The 27,377-nt window shown below is 55.7% G+C and overlaps 1 protein-coding gene across 1 annotated transcript; it reads right to left on the bottom strand.

The window, feature by feature from the left end:
- Nucleotides 1-1,334: 1,334 nt before the first annotated feature.
- EXOC3L2 (exocyst complex component 3 like 2) lies at nt 1,335-27,377 on the bottom strand. Its single transcript, XM_075537398.1, has 11 exons — nt 26,854-27,377; nt 23,435-24,068; nt 20,699-20,810; nt 17,486-17,587; nt 17,273-17,373; nt 16,966-17,076; nt 15,064-15,199; nt 10,093-10,215; nt 9,714-9,869; nt 7,510-7,631; nt 1,335-1,925 (listed from the first exon to the last, which is right to left on the bottom strand). Exons 1-11 carry the CDS (start codon nt 27,374-27,376, stop codon nt 1,646-1,648), a joined length of 2,400 nt encoding a protein of 799 aa, XP_075393513.1. The 5' UTR covers nt 27,377; the 3' UTR covers nt 1,335-1,645.

Raw genomic sequence — 27,377 nt, 5'->3', positions numbered from 1 at the left:
GTGGCTGCCATGTGGGGGGGCCCACGTCCAAGGCCCAGTCAGTGTACTGCATGTACAGCCACCCCTCAAGCTGTCAGTGGACATGTACGCCTTGCATGACTGACCGGGTTTCAAGGAGGCCGCCTCGTGTAGGTTACTCGATGGGCCACTAACCACAAGGTCATCGGTTGGAAACCACCAGCCGCTCCCCGGGAGAAAGATGAGGCTGTCTGCTCCCAGAAAGAGTTATTTTTTCTGAAACCCACGGGGGGCCAGTTCTACTCTGTCCTATCGGGCCGCTAGGAGTCCCACTCGGTGACAATCGGTGAGAACCCACCCCTCCAAGGGCCCGGGGGTGAGGGGCTGGGCAGGGCGGGGGGGGGGGGGAGGGGGGACAGCATGGTGGTTACACCTTATTCTGCTTCTGAAGCAAAGTCCATGAAAATCTTAAGAGCTCCCAACCTGCAGGTGATGGTGGGGATGATGCAGGGCCTGAGGTCAGCCCTTGTTCTCTTCGGCAGGGGGCTGAGTTGGGCAATGAATTCCACAGCAGCGCAATCCCACCAACCCCCAAGGCCATTGAGGAGCAGCTTCCTGCAGGATCACACAACACTGGGGCTCCCAAGATTTCTGTGTTCACACACCCCCACCCCCGCCACCTTCCCCAGTTGCAACCCTGACCCCTGGCTGCCTCCTCCTTCCGACTTCTCAGAAAGAAGAAAAAAAACAAAACAAAAGCAACAAAAAACGGCCCTCCAGGAAGCATCCGCTGTGCCTGTCCAGCGGGTCGCAGGGGCAGGGGCAGGAGTCAGCAAGGAGTTGACCTCAACGTCTCCGTGGGGACCAGGATCCCGTGAGGCCTGAGGGGTGGGGGGGGGGTGTTGGTGGGGTGAAAAGCTTTCCTGCATCAATCCAGGAGGGCGCCCTGGATGCCGCTGCCCTGCCCCCCACCTCCTTCCTCTTCTGACACGGCTTCCCGGCTGAGGATGGATGGCAGGGCGGGGCCGGGCAGGGCCACCAAGCCCGGCCAAGACCCAGAGGCACACGTTTTGGTTGCCAAGACCAGGGACCCTATCTTGCGCAGATCGGCCAAGGTCCTGCCTGGGCGTCACACAAAGACCCCATGCAAAGCGAGGGGTGTGGGAGTGGGGGTATTACTGGGGGAGGCACTGGGCCTCCTGGCCCCAACAGCGACTCCCTCCACCCCAAGAGCTGGCCTCCAGCCCGGCCTTGGAAGCCACGTTCCCTGCCCCCATCCTTCCTCCAACCCCCCCCCCCCCCAATCACACACTTGGTACTCAGCCCTTCCTCGTGTTAAATAGAACCTCTTTATTCTAAGTATCGTACATTCCTAATACATTGGATTGGGGCCAGACCTTGAGGTGAGGGGGAAGGGGGGAGGGAGTGTTGGCTGGGATATTATGGTGGAACCTTCCAGATGCCTCCCCACCCCACCGGGTTGGGGGAGGGGAGCTGTCTGGGGATGGGCTGTGCGGAGTGGGCAAGTCCTTGTCCCCTTGGCTTTAGTGTTCCCCCGGCATCTTCTCATCCCAGGATCTCTGGTGCCAGGAGGGGAGTCGAGAGGGGGTGTTCAGGAGGATGATTTGTCAGCAGCAAAGATGGAGGGGCGGGGTGTAGGCACGGAGGTGGAGGGGGCTAGGGGGTCTCAGGACTGGGCCCGGGGTCGCTGTGTAGCTGAAGATCGTGGCAGGGGCAGGCAGGCTAGCTGAGGCCGGGCAAGCCGGGCGCGGCCCAGGAGCAGCGGAAGGCCCAGGCAGAAGGGCGGCCGAGGCACCGGGATGTCTGAGAAGAAGGTGCGGTCCCGGGGGGTGACCAGGGCACCTCCCTCCAACAGTTCCAGGTCCCGGGCCACGGCCAGGATCTCGTGGCGGGCAGCGGCGTTGCGAAGACCCCGGATGTCCAGGAGGGCGGCTACGTGCTTCCGCCTGGGGACAGGAGGGTGGGGTAGGGGTGTAGGGGGTCCTCAGCTATGGACCCCACCCGGGGGGGGCTGGGGAATATCGTCAACTGTAACCCCAGAACCCGCCACTCCAGGGGTAGCTGGAGAGGTCCCTTAATCCAACCCTTCCCTCCTCCCCTCCATCAGCCCTCTCCAGGCCCCTCCCACGTCAGGCCCAGCCCCTCATACCAGATCTTCCCTACACCCATCCCCTCATAAGGGTGCAGACTGCTTTGTCTGTCTCTTGCCGAGTGGCTGGTGGGATCGAACTGCGTACCCTGCAGTTAGCAGCCTGGCCCATAACCACTAGTCCACCAGGGCTCCTCACCTCCAACCAACCACTTTCCAAATCCTCACACTTGAATTGATTCCAGAACCCTCACCTCCCAAGCCCAGCTCTGGAAACTCCCTCTTCACCCAGACTCAGCTCCTGCTTAAACTGCCTGTCCATCTTCCCCTCCACCTAGGTCAGCCTTCTTCCCTCCGGCTCCACACTAGAAGCCTCCTGCCTATTGAACTCAGCCTGCAGGGTAAATCCTGAATTTCCCCTACACACTCATCCCGGAGGCAACCTCGCGATGGCCATGCCAGTCTTGACCAGAAGTGTCCACCCTTGATCCTGTCCCAACTCACCCCACCCCAGGTACAGATCTGGAACCTCTTCACCACTGCCCTTCTAGAACCTTCATCTCAAACTCAATCTAGACACCCTCCCCCACCTCCCCATGCAGAAATCTTCCACCCCAGATTCTGCCTCGGCCCACTTAGTCCTTCCCCAATCCAGTCCCAGAAGCATTCTGAAGCAAAATTCCGTCCCAGCACTAGCCCTGGGGGCCCTCACCCCAAGCAGGAACTTCACGCTGGGACCCACTCCCTCTCTACCACAAGCCTAAACCCAGCAGCTTCCATTTATCCTCTTCATTCGGCCCCACAGCATGGACCCAAAACACCCAACTCTAGGACAACCAGTATTTGTCAACTCAACATTCTCAACCCAACCTTCGTGTCCAGAACTTTCCTGCCCAAAGAGCTCTGGGATCGTTGCCACCATCTTCAGCCCAGCTCAGGGTCCTCACCTTCCTACATGCCTGTCTCGAATGCCAACCACCATGGCAGCTCCAAACCAGTCACCCAAAGAGGGACCCAAGAACTTGCCGCACCAAGCCAGCTCCTGGCCATAGCACCCAAACTCAGCCTTGAAGCGGCCCCTGCCAGCTCCGCTTCAGAAAGGTCAACCTTAGCTTCAGGTCGATGATGCAAGATTCAAGTTCAGAAGTGCCAATATGCCAGACTGCTGGAACCACAGTCCCTGTGTGACCCCAGAGCCCAAGAAGCAGGGTCTTTTCTAGAACCTTGATCTAGAGGCCCGAGCCTCTAGAACTGAAGCCTGGGTCAGGACTCATGCCCATCCATTTGCGTGGGGTTCTGCCTCGCCGGGTTCAGGAGCTGGTTCTCTCATTTTTATTTTTGCACCTCAAAGATATTGGAATTTCGAATCGCCATGACGATTTTGTGGCGACCCTGTGTTGAGCCATTTTCCCACCAACATTTGCTCACTTCAGGCCGTGGGGTCACACTTGGCTTATCTCCACCGCCTTTCAGACTTTTCCCTTGTGCTGTGATCACAGCACACTTACGAGGCGTGCTGGTGGCATAGTGGATGACCAGGTCAGCTGCTAACTGTAAGCTCGGCAGTTCGAAACCACCAGCCTCTCCTCGGGAGAAAGAAGATGTCTTTTACCCCTACATTGAGTTACAACCCCGCAAGGCAGTTCTCTGTCTTACAGGGTCGCTATGAATCGGCATCAACTCCATGCCTGTCGATATTGCACACTTAATAGACACAGAGACAGAGAAAGAAACCTGCCACTGAGTAGATTCCAACTCACAGTAAATCTCTATGGGGTCTCCAAGTCTGTAAATCTTTACAGGAGGACACAGCCCCGTCTTTCTCCTCAGGAGTGATGGGTAGGTTTGCACCTCCTGTGTTTCGAGGGCCAATGCCTAACCCACAGCACCCCCAGGAGAGTGGAAACGTAAGTTTGATATGCCCTGGGAAACAAAACCATGTGACTCTCTTAATGGTGACCTTGGCTTTATGACGGAGGGCTCTGGAACCCAGCCCTCGTTATCTCAGAGGTCAGCCTGTAAACCAGAATAAAGATTCACTGCCATCGAGCCCATTCCAGCTCATGGCGACCCTATAGGACAGGGTAGAACTGCCCTTGCGGGTTTCTAAGACTGTAACTTTTTTTTTTAAATAAATCATTTTATTGGAGGCTCTTACAGCTCTTATCACAATCCATCCATCAATTGTATCGCGCACATTTGTACATATGTTGCCATCATCATTTCCAAAGCATTTTCTTTCTACTTGAGCCCTTGGTATCAGCTCCTCTGTTTTCTCCTCCCTCCCTTCCTTCCCACCTTCCCAACCTTGTTGAACCCTTGATAATTTATTAAATTATTTTTATTTTCATATTTTACACCATCTGCTTCACCCATGTTTCTGTTGTTTGTCCCCCTGGGGTGGGGGGTTGTACGTTGATCGTGGCAATTGGTTCCCCCTTTCTCCCCCACCTTCCCCCTACCCTCATGGTATCGCTACTCTCATTATTGGTCCTGAGGGATTTAATCTGTCCTGGATTCAGTGTGTCAAGGGCTCTTATCTGTACCAGTGTACACGTTCTGGTCTAGGGTGGGAGGAAGCATTAAAGAACTAGAGGAATGTTGTGTTTCATCCATGCTTAGCGCACCCTGGCTGGCTCATCCCTTCCTGGTGACCCTTCTGTGAGGGGATGTCCAATTGTCTACAGATGGGCTTTGAGTCTCCATTCCAACCCCCCTCGTGCACATTGAAATGATTGTTTGTTTGGGGTCTTCTGATACCTGATCCCATCTAACACCTTATGATCTCACGGGTTGGTGTGCTTCTTCCGTGTGGGCTTTGTTGTTTCCCTGCTAGGTGACTGCTTGTTTAACTTCAAGCCCTTAAGACCCCAGATGCTATATCTTATAACAGCCTGGTACCATCAGCTTTCTTCACATTAGCTTATGCACCCATTTTGTCTTCATCTATTGTGTCGGAAAGGTGAGCGTCACAGAATGCCACGTTATTAGAATAAAGTGTTCTTGCATTGAGGGAGGACTTGAGTTAGAGGCTCAATGTCCATCTGCTACCTTAATACTTAACCTATAAATATATGTACATAGACCTATAATATCCCTATCAATATATATTAATATATTTACATATGCTCATGCCTATGTTTAAACCTCTATAAATGTCTTTTGCCTCCTAGTTCTTTCCCTTTTACTTTTCTCCTGTCCCACTATCATGTTAGACCTTCATTTGGCTCTCTCTACTTCCTCTTAGCTACATTGCACTTGACTGAACCCCACCAGGCATTCTATGCCCTCCTGGCTATCAATTTTTGATCTCTCGTTGTTCCCTTGTCTCTGGGTTTGTTGGCTCCCCATTCCCTTTCCCCCATCTTCTCCTCTCCCCTCTTGATGGGAGTAGAAAGCCCCATCTTCCTCCTGGTGGTTTTGAACTGCTGACCTTGTAGTTAGCAGCCCAACGGGTAACCACTGTGCTACCAGGCTTCCTCTGTAGGAACTACACTGGGGTGTTGGTGCCCTTACCATGACCACCGCCACCCACCACAGTGTGGGAATCAAACAGGCCTACATCCAGCCTGCTGCCAAGATGTGAGTCTCAACACTTCCATGTGCTGACAGTGACATTCAGAGCTAAAAACCAAAGACCCAAACTGAACCTGCTGCTGTGACATCGACGCTGACTGGTTGTGAGACCCTGGGGCACAGAACTGCCCTACCAGAAGAGGGTTTCTCGGACTGCCACCTTGACATGAGCCTGGGTGGTGTAGTGGTTATGCGTTTGGCTGCTAACTGCAAGATCAGTGCTTCGAACCCACCAGCCACTCCATGGAAGAAAGATGAGGCTTTCCATTCCCGTAAAGAGGGACAGCCTGGGAAACCCATAGGACCAGTTCTACTCCGTCCCACAGACTCGTTAGGAGTCCGAATCAACTTCATGGGAAGAACGAGTGGGTGTTTGTTTGTTTCTTATCATCTGGACAGACTGCCCCATTAAAGTCCCCCCCCCCCCAGGAGAGCCATGGTGTCTATTTGCAGCCCTCTGAGCAGTTGGCCCTTACTAGAATATATATATACACACACACATATATATTCTCCATATATATTCCCCTATATCTATATATATATTCTCCAATATATATATTCTCCCAAACATGGCCCAACCATCAAGTCAATTCTGACTCATCTTGACTCTACAGAACAGGGTAGCATTGCCCCAGTGGGTTTCTGAGACTGTAATTCTTTTTTTTTGGTCCTTTTGGTTGTTTTTTGTTTTGTTTTGTTTTGTTTTTCTGACATTGCAGTTCTTTACCAAAGTAGACAGCCTCCTTTTCCTCCCAAAGCACTGGCGGGTGGATTCAAACCACTCACCCTGTGGTTAGCAGCCCGACATGGAACCCACTGTGCCACTAGGGCTCCTTTCTTGAAGATATTCTATTTTCTAAAGTCTTGCCATGATGAACTGTGCCCCATGGTGACCCTTGCCCGCATCAGTGTAGGCCTGGGCTCCCTGGGGATTCTCAGTCAATCTCGAGGCCTTTCTAATCTGAGGCCCCGCAGGGTGGACTAGAACTACCCACCTGTCTGTTCAGAGTTGAGGGCTGTTTATTGTTTGCAGCACCCACACTCCCACGGGTCAATTCCAACTCCTTAGCCACCCTATGAGACTTGTAGCCCCACCCCCCACCCCCGCCCGTGGGCTTCTGAGACTGTAACTCTTTCCAGGGGTAGAAAGCCTCATTCATCTCCCTAGGAGCTGTGACTGGTTTCGAACCGCGTTATCACCTAGGTCTGAATGGTACGGTGGGCCGGGACATTTGGGTCAAGGTCTGGCCCGACCTAAGACCTCCATAAGCAAGGCCTGCCTCGGTCACAAGGGGACCCTGGTGGCTCGGTGGTTAAGTACTCAGCTGCTCACAGAATGGCTGGCGTGGAACCCCCAGCTGCTCCTCGGGAGAAAGACGTGGCAGCAAACCCCCCTGAGGCAGCTCCACTCTGTCCCTTGGCTGCCTCTGAGTGTGCTGGTGCTGCGACTGCTGTCTCTGTGGCTGAGGGTGACCCCCAGTGTGCGTGCGCGCCCGTGTGCCAGTGCGTGTCCCCGTGTCCTTCACGGCCCTGCAGCGGGGCCGGCCCCTTCCTGCCGCCGGGCGGCCCCGAGTCCCCAGCCAGGGCTTCCTGTGACCGCCTGTTTGTTTGCGAGCCTGGTGGCGGCGGCACCGGCAGGAGGGGCGGGGAAGGGGGGGGAGGCATATTAATAATGCCCTGCTCCCACCAGGAAACGGCCGTCAGACACGCTCGCCGTTCGCCGCCTCCTTCCCTCGCCCAGAGGCAGGAAACTGCGGGAAGGATGCCAGGCCGGCTTGGATACCTTGGCGGGCGGTGCGGCTGCGGAGCTGGCCAGGGGACAGGCTGCCTGCACAGAGGAGCGAGCCCCACGTAGAGCATCTCACCTGATGTCTGGGTAGTCGCGCACCAGCACCCCCACCTCCACCTGGATACTGGGCGTGTCTTCCAGCTGCACGACTTCGGCCAAGTGGGGCACCACAGCGTCCAGCCAAGTGGCCTGTGACTCCTGGAGAGGAGGGGTGACCGAATCACACTTGCACCCTGACATCCCCCTCCCCCAAGCTCACCCTCCCTCCACAGACCCTTGCCCTTCAGGACCTCAGTTTCCCCCAGCTGAAAAATGGGGGGAACAGTTAACCCTTTGACGATCTGAAGAAACAAAATACATTGTCTCAGTTTTGCAGATAATCTGGAACTCCTCCACATCCCTCAAATCCAGTCCAAGTTGGCAAAACTGTTACCAGTGCGGGGACACTGGGCAAAGGGCTCAAGGGGTCTCTGTCTTCTTTCTTATAACTGTGTGGATGGGCAAGTATCCCAACATACATTGCAGAAAGACAAGCAAAAAGTGGGAGATACTCGAGAAACTCCAGTCTAGGAAGCTTCTGAAATAGATCCTTGATTACAGAAAACAGCAACAACAACAAAAAGCCTCACATCTGCCTAGTAGGTTCCAACTCAGAGTGACCCTACACGACAGAGAACTGTGCCCTCAAAGAGTTGCCACAAATCTTTACGGAAGCAGACCCCAAAAAAGACTCACTGCCATTGGGTTGATACTAACTGATAGGAACAGGGTAGAACTGCCCCCTGTGAGTTTCCAAGACTGCTCTTTACAGGAATAGAGAGCCCTGTCTTTCTCTCAAGGAGCAGCTGGGGGTTTAGAACTGCTGACCCGCCAGGTATCAACTCAACCTGTAACCATAATGCCACCAGGTCTCCTTTATGGGAACAAACAGCCTCAGCTTTCTCCCTTGGAGCCCCTGGTGGGTTTGAACTGCTGAACTTCCAGTTACCAGCACAATGCTGCCATCAGAGCTTCTTGGCTGATACTATAGTTGAGCGCAGATACCAGTTGTTGTCTTGGATTTGGAAAGACTGTCTTGCTAAAACCACCATGTGCTCCGAGAGGGAAAGATAAGACTCTCAAAAAGATTGATAGTCTCTGAAGCCCGCAGTGCCAGTTCTGTCCTGTATACTCAGTCACAGCCCGGGAGTCGGTTCCTGCTTGACCATTGGCATTGCATCCTGAGCCCGAGTCCTGAGCACCTGTGACTTGGCTTCTATTTGTGCTTGCAATACTTCCTGGACAGCAAGTATTAAAGGTGGCGTAGTGGTTACAAGTTGCCTGCGAACCACAGAGTCAGCAGTTCAAAACCACCAGCCACTCCATGGGAGAAAGACATGATCGTGTTCTACCCGGTAAAGAGTTATAGTCTCGGAAACACACAGGAGGTCGTTCTACCCTGCCCCATAGGGTCTCTATGAGTCAGAATTGATAGAAAGGAGTCGCTGAAGTTCTTCTCTGCGACCAGGGTACTGAAGCCAACCAGCGGGTTCAGGGTGAGGGCTCAGTGAGACATGCTTCTGGAAGGAAAATGCAGAGGCGTATAGGCTGGATGTAAGGGCCTGGTAGCACAGTGGTTACAAGTTGGCTGCAACCACATGGTCAGCAGTTCAAAACCACGACCAGCTTCAAGGGAGAAAGAAAAAGTTTTCTACTCCCATAAAGAGTTGTGGTCTGGGAAACCTACAGTTCTACACTGCCCAATAGGGTGGCTATGAGCTGGCATGGAATCGATGGCAGGGAGTTTGATTAACGCTGTACTCGGTAGGCCCTCATGGGTTATCAGAAATCAGCTCACTGAATCCCTGCAGTGGACAAACCAGAAACCCAAGTCCGACTCCTGGCGCCCCATGTGGTATGGAGTAGAACTGCTCGTTAGGGTTTCCTGGGCTCTCGGCTTTATGGAAGCAGATCGCCAGGCCTTTCCTCCGCAGCACCGCCCACCTTTTGATTTGTAGTGCAGCCGAAACTGCTCCGCCACCCAGGCACCATATGACAACGGGCTAGAACTATTATTGTTATCATTTTACAGCGGGGGAAACTGAGGCACGCACACACACTCTCTCAAAGCCGGTTCATTCTCACAAAGGAACCGCGCCCAGGAGGGTTACACGTGGGAAGTGTAGAAACTGACTGTTTAGGGGAACGTGAGTGGGTCTTCTGAGAATCCCCGACTTTAGAATCCGGGGTCTTAGCAGGACCAAGCTTCCCAGTGGCCTGGCAGCTCCGCCCCGTACTCACCAGCCGCCGGAAGAGCCGCTGCAGCTGGGCCGCGTCCTCGCGCAGCCTCCCCGCCATGCGGCTTCGGGTCCGCGCAGAGCGGCAGCGCAGGCGTCCACGGAGCAGGGGTCGCACGTACTCCACCAGGGCCCTCCGGTGCAGCTCTGCCACCAGCACCTGGAGGAGAGGAGGGAGACGGCGATGACACGCACACACCCCACAATCCCACCGGGTCCCCAACCGTTCCCCATCTTGCTTCCTGTCCCCACCCTGGGGCCCACCAGGTGACGTCCGCCCCCAGCGGCCCCCATCCCGCCTGCACCCCAGTTCCCGCGGAGCCGCCCCCAGCCCCGCCGCCGCCGCCGCCCCGAAGGCTGCCACCTCTCTAAGGCAGGCGCACCTGGTAGGGTTCGTCCTGCATCCGGCGCAGCGCCAGCGCCTGGGCGCCCAGCGTGCCCACGATGCCATCCAGGGCCTCGGAACTGCTCAGCCACTTCCGCCTCATCAGCTTGTTGAAGTGCGGCTGCGGGTACAGGGGCGCGGGTCACAGCCTGCCTCCCCTCCACCCCCTTTCTTCGCTCTTTTCAACCAAGTTCCTGGGACCTCCCCGGCTCCCTCTGACACCAGGGCCAGCCGTGGTGGCGCTGCGGGCTACGGACAGCAAGGTCAGCCCTTTGAAACCACCAGCCGCTCCCCTGGAGAAATGTGTTACAGTCTTGGGAACCCACCGGGACGGTTCCACCCTGCCCGATGGGGTCGCTGTGAGTCCATGGGGGGCGGCTGCATGGGTCCAAACCTAACCTTTAGGCTGGTAGTTGATTGCCAAACGCACCACCCAGGGGACTCAATCAAGCCCAACCAATTGCCATTGGGGCAGGGGGGTTCCAATCCAGAGACCCTCTAGGGCAGAGAGTAGAAATGCCCCCCATAGGGTGTCCAAGATTATAACACTCGGCGGGGGGGTTCGAACTGTCGACCTCTCAACAGCCAAACACTTCACCCTGGGACCACCCAAGAAACTCAGACACAATCTCCTGGCCATCTAGTCTATTCTGACTCATAGCAACCCCATAGAACAGGGTAGAACTGGCCCCTCTTTATGGGAGTAGAAAGCCCAGTCTTTCTCCCCCGGAGCAGCTGATGGGTTTGAACTGCTGACCTTGTAGTCAGAAGCCCAACGCATAACCACAAAGCCATCAGAGTTCCTTCAAACATCTATACCCCCCTGCCGCTGAGTGGATTTCAACTCATAGGGACCTCGGAGGGCAGAGTGGAAGGGCTGCGTCTGGTTTCTTTCGGAGACTCTGCAGTTTCCAAACTAGATAAAAGCAGATTCTATATTGTAACAAACTGACCCAGGCTGCTTCTTCTGTGTACAAAGAATCTGGGGACTTGCTATCTTGTTATTTCTCAGCTTCTGCTTCCAAGAATCTGGCCTGCAACAAGCAGACCCTCCTTCCCCTCCCACAGTGCTCACTCTCATCTCAGTAGGAAGTTGAGCTGTTTCCTAGAAGCCAAGTTGGCTGTCTGCACCCCACTTGCTGTGCCTCAGTTTCCCCCAGAGATGGACCTCATGGGACTCTATGAGCATCAAATGAGCAGAGGTCCCCGATATAATACATCCAGCCCCACCCCCCGCACACACACACACACAGACAGCTGACAAAATGAATTTGCTGTTGCTCTAAACCAACCATAGGAGTCCTGGTGGAGTAGGCAGGGGGTTACTTACTCATTGGACTGCTAACCTCAAGGTCAGCAGTTCGAAACCTCCAGCCGCTCTGTGGGAGAAAGATGACGCTTTCTACTCCCATAAAGAGTTTCAGTCTCGGAACCCGCAAGGGAAGGGGCAGTTCTACCGTGTCCTATAGGGTCCCTGTGAGTTGACATGGGCTGGACCGTAGTGAAACAAACCAACCATAAAGAGGCTGGGCTGCTATTCAAAGATCAGGGATTTCAAGCTCCCAGCCACCACTTAGGAGCAAAGTTAGGCTGTCCTGCTCCATCACAAAAAGGCCGCACAGAGGGATGCTATGTCCAGGGTGCAGTAGGGCACTGATGAAACACAGAGCAATCCTCTAGCTCTCTTAAAATTCCCTCCCACGATTATGGCCTTCGTTTTACCTTCCTAATCTTGCTAGACCTGTGTGTGTACCTTGGTACAATTAAGGCCGTTCAATGGACGGAATCCAAGATAGATAAACCCCTCAGAAACAATAATGGGAGGAAAGGGGAACTGATAGCAACGATGACTGTATAACCCCACTCGAGGGGAACAAACCAATGAATGGATACATTGGAAGGTGTAAGTTATGGGGGGGAAATCCCTATTATAATATATTAAGGGTTCAGGGAGGGTGGTAGGATGGGGGAGGAAGGGGATAAAAGGGAGCTGATACCCAGGAGTGCAAGAGGAATAAAGATGTACGGAAAACGATCATGGCAGCACGTGTACCACTCTGCTTGATCTAAAGGAACTATGGATTGTAATGATCTATGTAAGCGCTCCTAACAAAATGTTAAAAAAATAATAATAATAAATTATTCACCAAGCCTCTGAAATCCTATGGGTTTATAAACCCAAAAAGAGAGCCCTAGTTACATGGGGCGACGGGGGGTGGGGGGAAGATGGGGGTGCTGCTAAGCATGCCGCGGTTAGCGATTCAAACCCACCAGCCAGGAGAATCCATACAACTGTCCGTCCCCATCAAAGACAGAGAGGCCTCACATCCCATCCTGCAGGGTCACTAGGAGTCGCAATAGACTTGGGTTTCCTGGCCCCCAAACAAAACCTCCCTGAGTGACCCCCTCTCGGACAGAATCGGTTCTCCTCCTCCGTCCTTCAGGGTCGGGTTGGACTGGAGGGCCAGTGGGTCATCTTTACAGAGGCAGACGGACGGACAGGACGGACATATCTTTGTCCAGCTGAGTGGCTGGTGGGCTCAAGTCATCACCCTTTGAGAGCGCTTGCCTCCAAGCCCATACATTTCAGGAGGTGCCGCCGATGGCTACTCTCTGGTGTGGGGAGCACTGGCTCATTGCAACCCCCCATCCCCCAGGGTTCCCTCTCAGTGTCCCCAGAGGCTGGGTGCCCAGGGAAGCGCAGAAAAGCCATTTGTCCAAAGGTAACCCCAACACCTGGTGACACCCCCAGCAGCGTGTCCACTCCAGTGGGTTTTCTTCTCTTTCCTTCCTCTCCCCTGACCCCTACCTTTCTTTCTCTTAAAAACTTATTTTACTATCCATTGGGGTGAAGGTTTATAGCATACATCCGTTTTCCATCCGGCCATCCTCACACACCCCTTGGGGGCGTGTCCTTTAAACGCCCTCTCACACCATGAACCTCTTCACCGCAGGTCAACCCCCACCCCCTGCTCGGCTGGGTCGTTCCGCCCCGCCCCCCTTTCTTTCTCTTAAAAACTCGTTTTACTATCCATTCCGGTGAAGGTTTACAGAACACATCCATTTTCCATCCGGCCATCCTCACACATTACATGGGGCGTGTCCCTGAAACACCCTCCTCCACCATGAACCTCTTCACCAAGGGCCAACCTCCTTGCTTGGGTGGACCTTCAGCGGCTGTGCTTTCCCGCAGAAGATTGTCAGGGCTTCCTTCAAACGCCCCTGGGGGTGGATTCGAACTGCCGACCTTTCCATTAACAGCTGAGTGCAAATCCATTTGTTTGGGCCACCATGGGCTCCTTCCTTCAGTCGTTTAATAACTGCCTCCTGTGGGCACTTCCTGGAAGCCAAACCAGCGCATGTTCAAGTCTTGAGACAGACAGGGGATGGTGAACCCGGGCGTGCCCTCCCCGGGTTAGGCATGAAGATGGCCTGTGGTGGTGTGTTTCCAAAGAGGCCCTTGGGCTCAGAAGGTCTGCCAGGTTAGTGGTTGGAGATTTGAGGCCACCCCCCTGGGGTTCTGCAAGGGGCCCTAGTGACATCGTTGTGGTTGACACAGTGGGCTGCTAACTGCCAGGTCAGCCGTTCGAATCCACCAGCTGCTCCACAGGAGAAAGATGAGGCTTTCTACCCCCATTTAAATAATTACAGTCTCAGAAGCTCACAGGGGCAGTTTTACCCTGTCCTAGAGGGTCACTATGAGTCCGAATCGACCCCCTACACCCACCACGGTAGTCAGTTTTGTTTTCGGAGGTGCTGCGGGAGAAAGGCCTGCCTGGCGATCTCGGCCTGTATAGATCACCACCCCTCTATCCGGAGCAGTTCTGACTTATAACATGTGACCTCGTTATGCATTGGGGGGAGGGAGCTTCGGAGTTCGCTCTGTTTATCTCTGGGGCGATCCAGCTTGAATGTTTGATGAATGGAATGAGAGGCTTAGATTAACCCCTGGGTGGGAACAGGGGAGGAAAGAGAAAGGACAGTTGCTGATGGTGAGTGCCGGGTTCACCAAGGGTCACTCTGTCATCCCAGTCACCTTTGTGCGTGTTTGAAAATTTTCCATCATCAAGACTCCTTTTTTGGGGAAAAAAAAATTCCAAGACAAGATTCCATGCCCGTGAGGAGCTAACATTCCAAGGTGGAAAGACAGATAATAACAAAAACAATTCAGCAAAAGATAGCGTGACAGGAGGCAGGCAATGCACTGGAGCAAACCCTGAGGGAAGGAAACCAGAAGGGGAGCCTGGGGGTGGGGGGCGGGCAGGAGGCCTTCTATTGTAAGCTGAGAGGTCAGGGAAGTGGTCACTGAGAAGGTGACAGGGTCAGAGAGGGAGACCTATGTGTTCTGGGAAAGAAGCCAACCAGGCAGAGGGCTCAGCTGGTGCAAAGGTCCTGTGGCAGCAGGAGAGGGCAGCAGGAGAGGGCCACGTTCCAGGAGCAGCCTCCAGGGCCCAGTGAGGGTGGAGAGGGGGTCAGAGGGCAAGAGTGGGTGGTGCAGCATCGAAGCAGAAGGAGGACAGGAGCTGATGTGCCACACGTGACTAGCAGGGATGCAGACACATCTTAGGCTTGCTCCTTGTCCACCACAATCCCCTTCCACTCACAGGCTCTCACCCACACTAGTCCTAGCCCAGACAAATGTGGGTGGATGAGTCTGAGGACCTGGGGCAGGCTGGTTAAGGATTAAGGGGATTCCAGAAAGGGGTTCCACTCAGTCCCCAAGACCCTTGCCACCACCAGAAGCGAACTCACCTCCCCTTGCCCCCTCCCTCCCACCTCTTCCTTCCTGCACCCCCAACCCCCCCAACATACACACACACACACACACACAACTTATCCCTGTGACTGGACCAGCCCCCTCCTCCTGGCAGACTTCTCCAGCAAGGAGAACTGAGCGGAAGGGAATTCCAGGGAGGTGGCATTCCCTGTCCTAGCTCTGCACCTCCACCCCACCCTCCTCCTCACTCACCTGTAGCTCCTGGAACAGCAGGTCAGCCAGGACTCGGTGGCAGAGCCGCATCACTCGGTCCAGAGCACTGGCTGCTGCTTCCCTGGCCGGCTCACTTTCCGGGGGCCCCACTCGGGCCAGGCGCTCAGCCAGGGTCCTGTGGGATTGGTGGGGTCAAAAGCGAAGGAGCCCCCTACAGCCCAGCCCCGATACCTGTCTCTCCTTGGGCTCTTATGCTGATGGAGCTGGGGGTGTTGGGGGTGTGGGAGGGGTTGGGAAGGTCAGGGGGCTGCCAGGAGGTGGAGGTGGGGAAGGTCTGGGGGTTCAGGATATGTTGAGGGAGGGACGCATAGAGCTGAATCCTAGTTTCTCTAACCGCCTCTCTGGGTGTCAGTGTGTGTGTGTGTGTGGGGGTGTCCCTAAGTCTTACTCAAAAGGGAGCACTTGACTCAGCAGGTGCACCCTGGGAGTATGTCCCTCTGCCCTCCAGTCTTTGGGGGGGAAGGACGTGTGTGCATGGTTGTTTTCTGCAGATGACTGACCCAATAGCTCACTGTTATCGCAGCTGACTGACTCAGGGTGACCCTATGGAACAGGGTAGAACTATCCGCACGAGTCCCCAAAAATGCAGTTGTTTATGGGAGTAGAAAGGCTCATCTTTCTCCTGTACCGCACGGCTGCTGGGCGCAAACTGCTGACCTCACAGTTAGCAGCCCAACGAGCAACGCACTACGCCACTAGTTGGTGCCTGGGTGAACCAGATGGCCATCCCCATCACCAGCTCACTGCCAGCGAGTCAATGCTGGCCTCCTGGTGTCCTATAGGGTAAGGCAGAAGGTCCCGCGTGGATTTCTGAGACTATAAATCCTCACGGGAGTAAAAAGGAACCTCTTTCTCCCCAGGAGCAGCTGGTGGTTTTGAACTGCTGACCTTGTGGTTTGCAGCCAGCACGCAACACACCGCATAGCCGGGGCCCCTTAAACAAAGGATGGGGCCTCTGCACGGGAAAACAAGGTTCTGGTTTTCCAAAGGACCAGAGAGGCATGCTAACTCTTGCTGCAGGAATCTGAAAAGATCCCCAAGGGGACAGGGCCGAGGTGTGCATAATGTTCTACCACCTGTATTTTAATGAGAAAAACTAAGAAGAAACATCAAGAACGCCTATGCACATTATTCAATACACTTGCTGTCTATAAATGTCTATGTAATCGGAACAGAGCCCTGGAGACGCAGTGGTGAAAGCATGCTGATGCTAACCAAACAGGAGCCCTGGTGGTGGAGCGGTGGTTATGCATCGGGCTACTAACCACAAGGTCAGCAGTTCAAATCCACTAGCCGCTCCTCGGAAGAAAGACGAGGCTTTCTAATTCCAAAGAGAGTGAGGGTCTCAGAAATCTATAGGGGAAGTTCTAGCACCCCTACTGGGTCGCTGTGAGTCAGAATCAACTCAATGGCTGTGAGTTTGTTGGGGATTGGGGGGGGGTGGTAGTTGCTAACCAAAAAAGGTCAGAGGTCCAAACCCACCCACCCTACAGCTCTGTGGCCTAGAGACCTGGCCTTCTCCCCCCATAACATTGAAAATCCCAAACCCATTGCTTTTAAAATCATTCCCACTCACTGAGACCCTATAGGGCAGTGTAGAACTGTACCCCACCCCCGCCCCACCAGAGGGTTTTAAAGACTATAACTCTTTACAGAAGCAGGTGACCACTTCTTCCCCCTGGTGGGCTCGAACTGATGACTCTGTCCACTGTCTGCTGTCCTGATTATTCTGTCATTCGTCACTCTCTCTAGGACTCCCAACTCCTGCACTTCTGAGGACCCTTCTCGCCCCCACCAGGGTCTGAGCACACCACCCAGTTCACTTGTCCCCCAGAGAAGATACACACATCAAACACACACACTGCTAGCTCAGTTGCTCACCGCAGGGGGGGCCCATAGTTGACCAAGGAGATTGTCCTGCTGATGTAGCTGGCTGCTGTCAGCTCCCGCACCACTGGGTTCTCATGGAACCGCTCCACGCGCTGCTGGAAGCTGGGGGGCAGGGGGGCAGGAGGGCAAGGAGAGTAAGGGATGACAGATGGAGCTCTGCTGTTGGATTCCGCCCCTTGCTGGGCCCCCAGGGGATCCCACTGAGCACCCCTGCCCACCTTTGCTCCACTCCCTTTCATCAATCTGTCCCAGCTGTTGGACCCCAGGCCCTGAGCCTCACACCCATCTGCCCTCATACCTCTGCAGGAACTCGGCCAGCCCCCCCAAGCAGCAGTAGGCCATCCGCTCCCCAAACTCCTGGCTGATGCCGGGTGCTCTGTCTGTATGCTCCTCCAGCAGCTGCAGGGGGTCCAGGAGAGGGGGAGGCATTAGCTGGGCATCAGGTCCCACCCTTCCTCCCCACACTGCCTAGATGTTCCACCCCCTCCTTCCCTCTCTCCATGCCCCCTACCTCACACACATCCTGGGCCAGAGTGCCCGGCTGCTCCTGGATAGCCCCCCACTGCCCCTCGTCTTCCTGCAGCACCCTGAGCAGGGCTGCCCGGGTCTGAGCCTGGAGTGGCGGGGAGAGAGGAGAGGGCAGGAGTCAGGGCTGCCTGGCCTGGGGGCAGGGGGGCCTCTCCCTGTTCCCCATCATCTCAACCCTCAAGTCCACGCAGGAACCCCTAGGGCAATGGTTCTCAACCCTCCTAATGCCACCATGACCCTTTCATCCAGTTCCTCAGGTGGTGGTGACCCCCCCCCCGAACCATAAAATTATTTCTGTTGCTACTTCCTCACTGTCATTTTGCTACTGTTATGAACCAGGTGACCCCTATGAAAGGGTCCTTCGACCTCCAAAGGGGTCTCGAACCACAGGTTGAGAACCGCTGCCTTAGGGAGAGCAGTCAAGGTGATGTGGAAATGGCAGGTTGGACCCAAAAGCCCCACCCCCAGCCATCCCATGCCAGAGTCAATCATTGATAGGCAAGAGGTGGAAATGACCCTGCCGGCCGGCCATCAACAGAGGAAAGGTAAACAAGAGGCAGGGGGACAATATGTCACACACAGAACGTGCCCACAAACACAGGCACAAGGGAGCATACCATATGCCCCCCAATGGAAAGGAAGGCCAAATGGTGGGGGGGGCTGTGCAGCTTGTAACCATCAAGGGTACCCTAAAACTCACGGCTGCCAATCAATGGGGCTCATGGAGACACTGTGGAACAAAGTAGAGTTGCCCTGGGGTGGGGGGTGGAGGTTCCAAGCCTGGACTCTTTGGAGAAGGAGACGTATCCATCTAGCTCACTGCCATAGAGTGGATTCTGACTCACGGTGAACCTATCGGACAGAGAACTGCCCCGGTGGGTTTCCAAGATTGTAAATATTTACGGAAGTAGAGAGCCTCATCCTTCTAAGTAACCTGTCTGTGTGTGTGTGTGTGTGTGTGTGTGTCCATATAGCCACTAGCCCCACCAGATTTCCATATAACCACTATTCCACCATGTGTCCATATTCATGCTGGGCTGCTAACCACATGGTCAGTCGTTCAAAACCACGTGCTCCAAAGGAGAATGAGGATACCTTCTACTGCCACAAAGCATTGCAGTCTCAGAAAACGCACGGGGGCAATTCTACTCTGTGCCACACCACAGGGTGACTATGAGTTAGAATTGAGTGGATGGCAGAGTTCTGTATATGGATAGATATAGACATAGATAGAGATAGAGATATATCCATAATATATAACCACAATAGACAATCCAGTGGGTTTCCCCCCATTTTTTTTGTTATTGAAAATATGACCTCACACGACCTTTGCCACGCCAGCATTTTCACGAGAACTATCTGGTTGATGGCAATGGCATGCGTCATATTGTACAGCCCCCTGCATCGCTGCTGACAGAAACAGAAACGCCAGTTTCCCAAACAGTGAGGGCCGATGGTTTCTAAGCTTCTTCTGGTGAATAGCTGGTGAACTAACGGGTCTGTGACCTCATCGTCCCCTGGCTCATCTGCCTGTCATTCTCTGGGCAGGTGACCAGGAGAAGGCAGTCCCTGCAGAAGGACATGAGGCTTGGTAACATGGAGAACAAAAAGAACTTCCTGCCCTCCAGTCCCTGCTGACTTATAGTGACTCTACAGGACAGGGTAGAACTGCCCCTTGTGGGTTTCCCAGATGGCAACTCTTTATGGGAGTAAAAAGCCTTCTTTTTCTCTCTCTCTCGCTGTCCCACAGAGTGGCTGGTGGTTTTGAACTGCTGACCTTGCAGATCATAGACCACCAGGCCACCAGGGATCCTTGGGAAAGAAGAGTCGGCGGAAAAGAAGAAGACCTCTTCGGATGAGATGGATGGACACAGTGGCTGCAACAATGGGCTCAGGCAGCGGTTCTCAACCTGTGGGTCGTGACCCCTTTGGGGAGTTGAACAACCTTTTCACAGGGGTCGCCTAAGACAATCAGGAAACACATGAATATTTCACAATCTATAATGACATATTGTTTTGTGATGAATCACAATGCTTTCATGATGTTCCATTTGTACCAATGAAAAGACATCCTGCCTATCTGCTATTTACATGACGATTCATCACAGTTGCAAAATGACAGTGACAAAGCAGCAACGAAAATAATTTTATGGGTGGGGGGTGTCATTACCACATGAGGAACTGTATGAAAGGGTCGCGGCACCAGGAAGGTTGACAACCACTGGGCTCAGGCACCACCGTCATGAGGGTGGTGCAGGAGTGGGCGGTGCTGGTTTCTGTTGGACCCAGACAGCAGGTCTGTTTTTCAGGTTCTGCAGACACGGTGAGCGCTGATGCTGGCGTCTAGGGCCCAGCAGGGTGCGCTCAACTGACAGTTGTCCTTCAAACCCACCCAGGAGTGTACTACAGAAGAGAGGCCTGGGCATCTCATTGTGGTCAGATTCTAACACAGAAAACACAACTCAAACCAAACCAAATCAATTCCGACTCATAGAGACTCTAGAGGAGAGGGTAGAGAACCGCCTCCACTGAGTTCCCAAGGCTGCCATGCTTCGTGGGAGTAGAAAGCTTCGTCTTTCTCCCTTGGAGCAACTGGGGATTTCGATCTGCTGACCTTGCGGTGAGCAGCCCCACGGAGCCGTTCTATTCTGTCACACGTAGGAGTCACCATGAGTTGGGACAGACTGGACAATGGTGGGTTTGGGATTCGAAATGACCACATGAGTTGGCATGTGTCCGTGCTGGAGAGGCTTTGGGACAGAGTGCCAAAGTTTTCCATGGAAACTGAAAACTCATCGCTATCGAGCCAATTCCAGTGCATAGTGGTGACACTATGGGACAGTGTAGAGCTGCCCCGGTGGGTCTCTGAGACTGTAACTCTTGACGGGAGTCGAGAGCCTCGTCTTTCTCCCTCGGAGTGGTGGGTGGGTTCAAACTGCTGACCTTGCAGTTCATAGCTCAATGCGTAACCACGACCCCACCAGGGCTCCTCTTTGCAAAGGAAAAGGGTGAGCGGGGCTAGCAATTGGACCCCACTGCTGGGTGGGATGGAATGAGGGGATGATATTCTATCTGTGTTAACTCCCAGTAAAATGGCTTTGTGGGGAAAAATAGTGAAAGAAAGGAGAATGGGTCCCCCATCCTCCACCTCAGCTTCCTCCCCCACCAGCACTCCTGAATTGCCAAGTCCCAGTACCTTGACATCTGTGATACATTCATCCTCCAAACCCCTCAGGGTGCCGGGGGACAGGAGGGTCCCCAGCTCACCATTCTCCAGGGCCACCAGGTCCACCAGCCCTAGGACCTCTCTAGGGGTGGGGGGAAAAGAGACAGGAGGGTCAGTGAAGGGTGGGGCCAGGCAGTCGGAACCCTTGCCAGTTCCTGACATCCACTGTGTGAATGACCCGGAACCACTCCCTTCCTCTCTCTGGGCCAGCCTCGCTCATCCCTCAAAGGAAGTTTCTGGAATCCTTGCTCCCCTGGCTCCGGCTGAGTCAGCTCCCTGATGGATGGTGTGTCCGGGCAAGACTCATAGAGGCCAAGTCCAGGCTCGATGCTCAATCGGGCATTCAAGGGCACACCCAGGCGTGGTTCCACCCAGACAACACTTCCTTTCCACCTCCGCTCCTAGTTCCACCACCACACCTGGCCTCCCCAGTCTGGTCCTCACTCCCCTCCTTCAAGTCCCTTGCATGTCCACGCCTGCGCGGTAGCATCTCTAGCCAACCCCGTCCCTCCATGGCTTTTGTTCCTGAGGTACTGTCAGCCAGAAACACCATCCCTCTCCCCACAAACGTGGGTGGGTGGGGTGGGTGGTAAACTTAGGTCTCACTGCCTCAAGAAGCTGCCAAACTCCCCACCGGCCTCATCACACAGAGATGGGACAAGAGCACCCCTTCTTAAAAGGCACTCGGATCCCCACATGGCAAGACCTGAATGATGAAGGCTGGCTTCTTGCTTCCCAGGATCCTGGGATTGTCTGGGCAGGGCCACTCACGCCCTGCACGCTCCCACCTGTGGCGTGGGTGGAGCAAACTCCCTTTCTCTCCAGGTGAGCATCCCTGACCCAGTTCCTGGCTAATCACTGAGCCCGCCTCTTAGCAACGTTGCAGGACTCAAAGCCTCGGTCCTTGGGGAATCTAGACCGGGGAAGGCCAGAGGCACTGGAGTTGTAGAACATCTTCAAGCCAGAGGGGTCAACAAGGTCAAAAGTTTGAGTCCTTAGGGGACATGGGGGCTCTGGTTTAGGAACTGAAGGCTCATGGACACAAAGCTTCTGAGATGGGACGCTCTGAGTGGGGGAGGGCCAACCTTGCGAACATCCTAGGCTCAAAAGAGAGGGTGGGGTAAGGATGCCAGGAGCCCAAGGGGCAGGGGCTGGAGGATGAGGGTGAACCATGTTGGATGGAGTTCTAGGTTCATAAAGGTCCATGGTGCTAGGTTCTAGGCTGGGAGATGCTAGGGACAGTAGGCTGGGCAGTATTAAGATGGAAAGAAAGGACCGTGTTATGGTTCTACAAGCGTGTTGAAAGTTCTCAGACTGGGTGGTGGGTACACAGTGGGTAGGGTGCTGAGCATGTAAGGTGGTAAGTTTGGATGGGCCGGTGATTCTAATAGGATCTCAGGTCTGGAGAGGCCAATGATGTCCAGGCTCTAGGTGTGGAAAAGCCAACCATGCTAGCGGTTCTAGAGGCAAATGGGTCTGTTATGCCGAAGGTTCTAGGTGTTGGCAGGATGGGGTTCTGGGGTTCCAGGTTGGGTGGTGGTTACGCTGAAGGTTCTAGGTGTTGGCGGGACGGGGTTCTGGGCTTCTAGGTTGAGTGCTGGGCAACCGCAGGAAGGTTCTAGATCTGGAAAACCCCGTGGTGCCTAAGGTTCTGGGTTTGGAAGGGTCCATGGCATTACTGTTCCAGAATTGGAAGGGTCAGTAGGGGTAAGATTTTAAGACTGGAAGGATAAACGGTGCTTTACAAGGTGGTGTCGTGGATGATGTGTTGGGCTAACTAGGAGGTCAGCAGTTCAAAACCACCGGCTGCTCCTCCTGTAAAGAGTTCCAGTCTCAGAAACTTACAGGAACAGCTCTACCCTATCTTACAGGGGGTCTCTGGGAGTCGGAATTGATTCAACAGTGGTGAGTGAGGCATGAAGAGTGAGTGATGCTAATACACTAGAACCAGGACCACGGACGGTATCACTGTGCTAGGGCCGGACCGGCCTGTGGTGCTTAGGGTCCAGGGCTCCCACATGGAGAGTGACAATTCTAGGACTGAAAGCCATTGGAAGCTCAAAAATGCTAATGAGATTCTAGGTCTGGATCAGTGGGGAGTGATAAGGTTCTAGGTCTAGAAGGGTCAGCAGTATGGGTGTCAAGGCTGAGATTCTAGGTGTGTGTCAGTGGTGTTGGCGTCAGACCTGGACCAGGGGGCAGTGCTGATGTTCTAGGTCTGGAAGGGTCAGTGGTACGGGTGTCCAGGCTGATATTCTAGATCTAGAAGGGTGTGTGGTGTTTGGCATCAGAGCTGGACCAGTGGGCAGTGCTGAGTTCTGGGTGTGTCAGGGTCACTGGTGCTAAGCTTCCAGTGCAGGTGCTCGGGTTTCTGAGCTGGACATGCTATCAGGACTGAGGGTTGGCCACGAGGGGGGATCGGGAAGGTTTCGTGGCACTGTGGTTCTCGGATTTGGCAGGGGTTACACGGTGAGAAGTGGAACAGCTGGACCACTGAGGTTCTAGATTGATCCGGGAGGGTGGACGCTACTGGGGTCCTAGGACTGGAACCGGTAGAGCTGCAAGGAGCGCGCCGGAGGACAGGTGGAGACGTCCCAGTGGTGAGGGATGGGGTGGAGGGGGGCGGTGTCCAGGGGCCCTTATCAAGTCCTAGGACCAAGGGCCTGAGGAGTCACGCGTTCTGCGCAGAATCGCCTGCGGGCTCACCTCGGGTAGACCTGGTTGTGCCAGTGTAGGAGCGCGTAGCGGTCTGTCAGCGGCAGCCGGCGGCGGGCGGCGGCCCCCAGCCACTCAGCCAGGGCGCCGTGATAGCCACGCAGGTAGACACCGAAGGCGCCCAGGCTGGTGGGGTAGGCGGGTGCCAGGCGGCCGCGCACCACGCCCAGGTCCTCCAGCAGCCGCGCGCGCAGCGCCTCCAGCTGCCCGGCCAGGCCCCCGGGGACCCCGGGCGCCGCGGCCTCCAGGCGCTCACGCGCCGCGCGCGCCACGGCCTCGGCCCAGCGCGCGCGCAGCCTGCGGGCAGCCCCGGGGCCCCGGCGCCCGTCGGCCGCCTCCTCTTGCACCAGCACCTGGCCCAGCTGCGCCACGGCGCCCGCGCCCGCGCCCGCGCCCGGCCCGGGGCCCGCCAGCGTCTCGCGCACCAGCGCCCACAGCTCGCGCTGCAGAGCCTCGTAGAGCAGCGCCACGTCCCGAGCGCGGCGACCGCCGCCCGCGCCCTCAGCCTTGGGGGGCCCCGGCGCGCCGCCCCCCGACGACGCCAGCTCCTCCGCCTCTAATTCCAGGATGTGCTCGTCGGCCCGTGCCAGTTCGCGCTGCTGGATCAGACTCAGGATCTCCAGCACTGCGGGGGGCAGAAGGGGGTGGTGTCGGTGGGGGGACGACACGGGGCGGGGGGGGGGCGTATCTGGAGGGGAAGGGGAGAGGTGTGAGGGCTCTGGGAGCAACCAGGGATTAGAAGGAAGGGTCGGGAGTAGGGGTAGGGGGTGAAGATGGTAGGGGTGGGGGAGGGTGGAGGAGGGACTTGGCTAGAAATTTGGGGTCAGGGATGGGTGGTTGGGGTGAGGAACAGGGAGAGAGGAGAGGGAAGAGGAGGGAAGGGGGCCAGAACTGGGGAAGAAAGGGAGGCAGACAGGAGAGGGACTGGGGGTGGGGGGGTGTCCATGGGGGGGGTGAGGAGGGATAAGAGGTTTGGAGAGGGAGAATGGTTGGGGGAGGTGTTCCAAAGCCCTGGGTGGGGGGAGGGGGTGTCAGTAGATTAGAGAGGAGGCAGGGGAAGGCTAATGGCTGGGAATGAGGGTGAAGGAGTCAAGGAAAGTGAGGGGTTAGGGTAGGAGGTGGGGGGAGGAGAGAGAGGGTGGGGGTGGGCATGGGAGCAAGAGGTCCAGGGAGGGGGATGGAATTTGGGGAGTTCAGAGGAGCAGGGAGGGTGTCATAGAGTAGGTGAAGGAAACTGAGGGGTTTGGGTAGGAAAAGTGCTTGCGGGGAGGGGTCAGAGACAGGGATCCCAGTGCAACAGGAAGGGGGTCTGGGAGGTGAGAGGGGTTGTGGAGGGTGGAGGGGGTGGAGGAGGCAAAGCAGAGGTGGGAGGGATGAGGAAAGACTAGGAGAGGCAGGTAAAGTAGGGGAGGGAGGAGGATGGAGAGTCGGGGGAGGCAGGTTGGAGGTGGGTGAATGGAGGATCAGAGATGGGGGAATGGGGTCTTTGGGAGGGGGGATGTCTGAGATGGCTGTGGGATGATCTGGCACTCTGAATTCAGGCTTCCCCCAGAAAGCAGAGCGACGAGGATGGAGGGCAGGGTTCTGAGCGAAGGCACTGGGAGGGTCCCCACGGCCTAGGGTTACCCCTGACACCTCCTCCCCCCTCCACTTCCTCCCTGGCAGAGAACTGATTTCCTGGCCAGCGCTATTTCTGCCCATCCGTTTCCAGAAGGCGGGGGCCCGTCACCCCCTCCTCACCTCCCTGCTTTGCCCCCACCCCACCCCCCAGTCCCCAGGGAGCTGGAGCTGAAATAGCCTCTGGCCAGGATGTGGGGGGCATCAGAGGAGGATGAGGCTCTCCTGAGATTCCCAGCCAGGGGACAGCCTGTCCCCAGTGAGGCCCAGAGGCAAGGATGGAACAGAGGCAGAGTTAGAGGTGGTGGGGTGGGGGGCACGCGGGGGGGGGGAATTATAGCTGAAGTTGCTGGAACCTGGTTGGTGTGGGGAACGGAGTTTGGAGGATGGGGTGGTGGGGAGGGTGGGGGCACTGAAGTGGAGGAAGGTGGAGGCTGGGCTGGGATTGGAATGTGGTTGAGAACTGGTAGAGAGGGGAAAACGGAACAGGAGTTGTCGCGGCACTGGGGCTAAGGGTGGCAGTGCGAGGCGCAGGGCTGTGGGAGCTTAAAGCTGCAGCTGGGATGGTGGCTAGGGCTGTGTACAAAGTGAGAGACGGAGGGAGGCTTAGGGTGGAGACGGAGTTTAGACTGGGCTTCAGGAGGGAGGGAAGATTGTAAATGGGATTGGGGAGGGGGGTGGAAAGAAAGGCTGGGGAGAAACTATCCACCACCGTGGAGTCAGTTCTGACTCAGAAACAAGCTCGAGGCTCACTGTCCTTCGAGCGCATTCTGACTCACAAGGACCCTACAAAGGGTTTCTAAGGCTGTCAACCTGTCCAGGAACAAACCGTTTCCTCCTTTCCCCCTAGAGCTGGTGGACTTGAACTACAGCAGCTAGGAGTGGGAATAAGATTGATAAAGAAAGTTGGGCAGGGGATTTGGAGTGGCAGGTAGAGGCGGAGGTGGGTCTCAGGGGAAGGAAAGGGAGAAAGGTGGACGTGAGGACCGGGTGGAGGCTGGGACCAGGGAAGACGGACATGTGATGAGACTGCAGCCGGGCTCCTGACCCTCTTGAGCAGAGAGATCAGGTTAAAGATGGTCTTCGGAGAAAGGGCTGGGGTGGAGATTGGCGGGGGGGGGGGGGATCTGTGTGGAGTTAGAGACCCGTGATGCGGTGGATTAAGTGCGGAGTTTGGTGGGTGATGAGGGGGATTGTTGGGAGATGGGGTAAAGGTTGAACTGGAGATGGGTTTGAAGAGGAAGACTGGGCATCAGGTGGAGGTGGAGGGTGGGGAGGTGGGTTAGGGTTGAGAGGGGATTGAGAGTTGAGAGCCAGGATGGAGGTGGGCTGAGGATCCCGTTGAGGTTGAAGTTTGGGGACCAGGACAAGGATGGGACTGGGAAGGATGCAGGTTAGGCAGGCGGGTGCTAGAGAGGGGAGAGAGGCGGAGTGTGAGGTTGAAGAGGCAAGGAGGGTTAACATTGAAAATGGGGAGGGGATTGGAGTTGGGACTGAAGTTGAAGTTGCTTGTGACTGTGGGCCTGGAGGATCAGGTTGGGGATGGCCAGTGGAAACAGCAGTTGTGTGGGGGAGGGTGGGAGTTTGGGGATTGGTGCTGGCATCAGGACTGTGGTGAGGAGGAGTTGGGGTCTTTTGCATGTTAGAGGTGTGGCTACAAATGGACATAGGACCACACAAGTGGAGGCTGGGTTGGGGTTATGTATGAAGACCCGAGATGGGCCAGGTTTCAGATGGAAATGGGTCCTATGATGCTCCCAGGTCTGGGCCAGGCTCCTTCCTCCCCCACTCACCTGACAGGGGCTCCTTCATCTTTGGGGGCTCCGGTAACTTGGGTGGAGGCTCAGGAGCAGCCTCGCCTGCAGGTACCACCCTTTCTGACAGTGATGCTCTTGGGGCCTTGGGCCCACGCCCCAGTCTCAGGAAGGCCAGCCTCCGGGCCGTCTCCCCAGTGACCTCGTCCGTGCTCTGTGACCGGGTGCCCTGAAGCCGGGCCAAGAGCCCAAAGTCGGCTGAGCTCCTGCGAAACCCGGGGGGCAGCACGCGGCCCAGGAAAGATCGGGGCTGCCCATCCACTGGGCTACCTGCCCGCCGGCCCGGGGCCCAGCCCAGCCGGAAGGGGGCCAGGCCCACCAGCTTCTCCAGGGTGGCACGGCGGCGACAAGAGGACCCGTTGGGCAGGGTCCCCAGCTCCCCGACCTCGTCTTCTGCCATCCCTGGGACCTCCTCAAAAGGGTTTCGAGAGCTCCTCAGAGGCAGGGTGCCTGCGCGGGACACCTTGGGGTCTGCCACCCCTAGACTCTTCAGGAGGGGCATT

Source organism: Tenrec ecaudatus, chromosome 18 (assembly GCF_050624435.1).
Source record: "Tenrec ecaudatus isolate mTenEca1 chromosome 18, mTenEca1.hap1, whole genome shotgun sequence".
Classification (NCBI taxonomy): Eukaryota; Metazoa; Chordata; class Mammalia; order Afrosoricida; family Tenrecidae; genus Tenrec; species Tenrec ecaudatus.
Note: the sequence above shows the minus strand (reverse complement) of the source record. Positions and strands in the feature narration are given on the sequence as shown.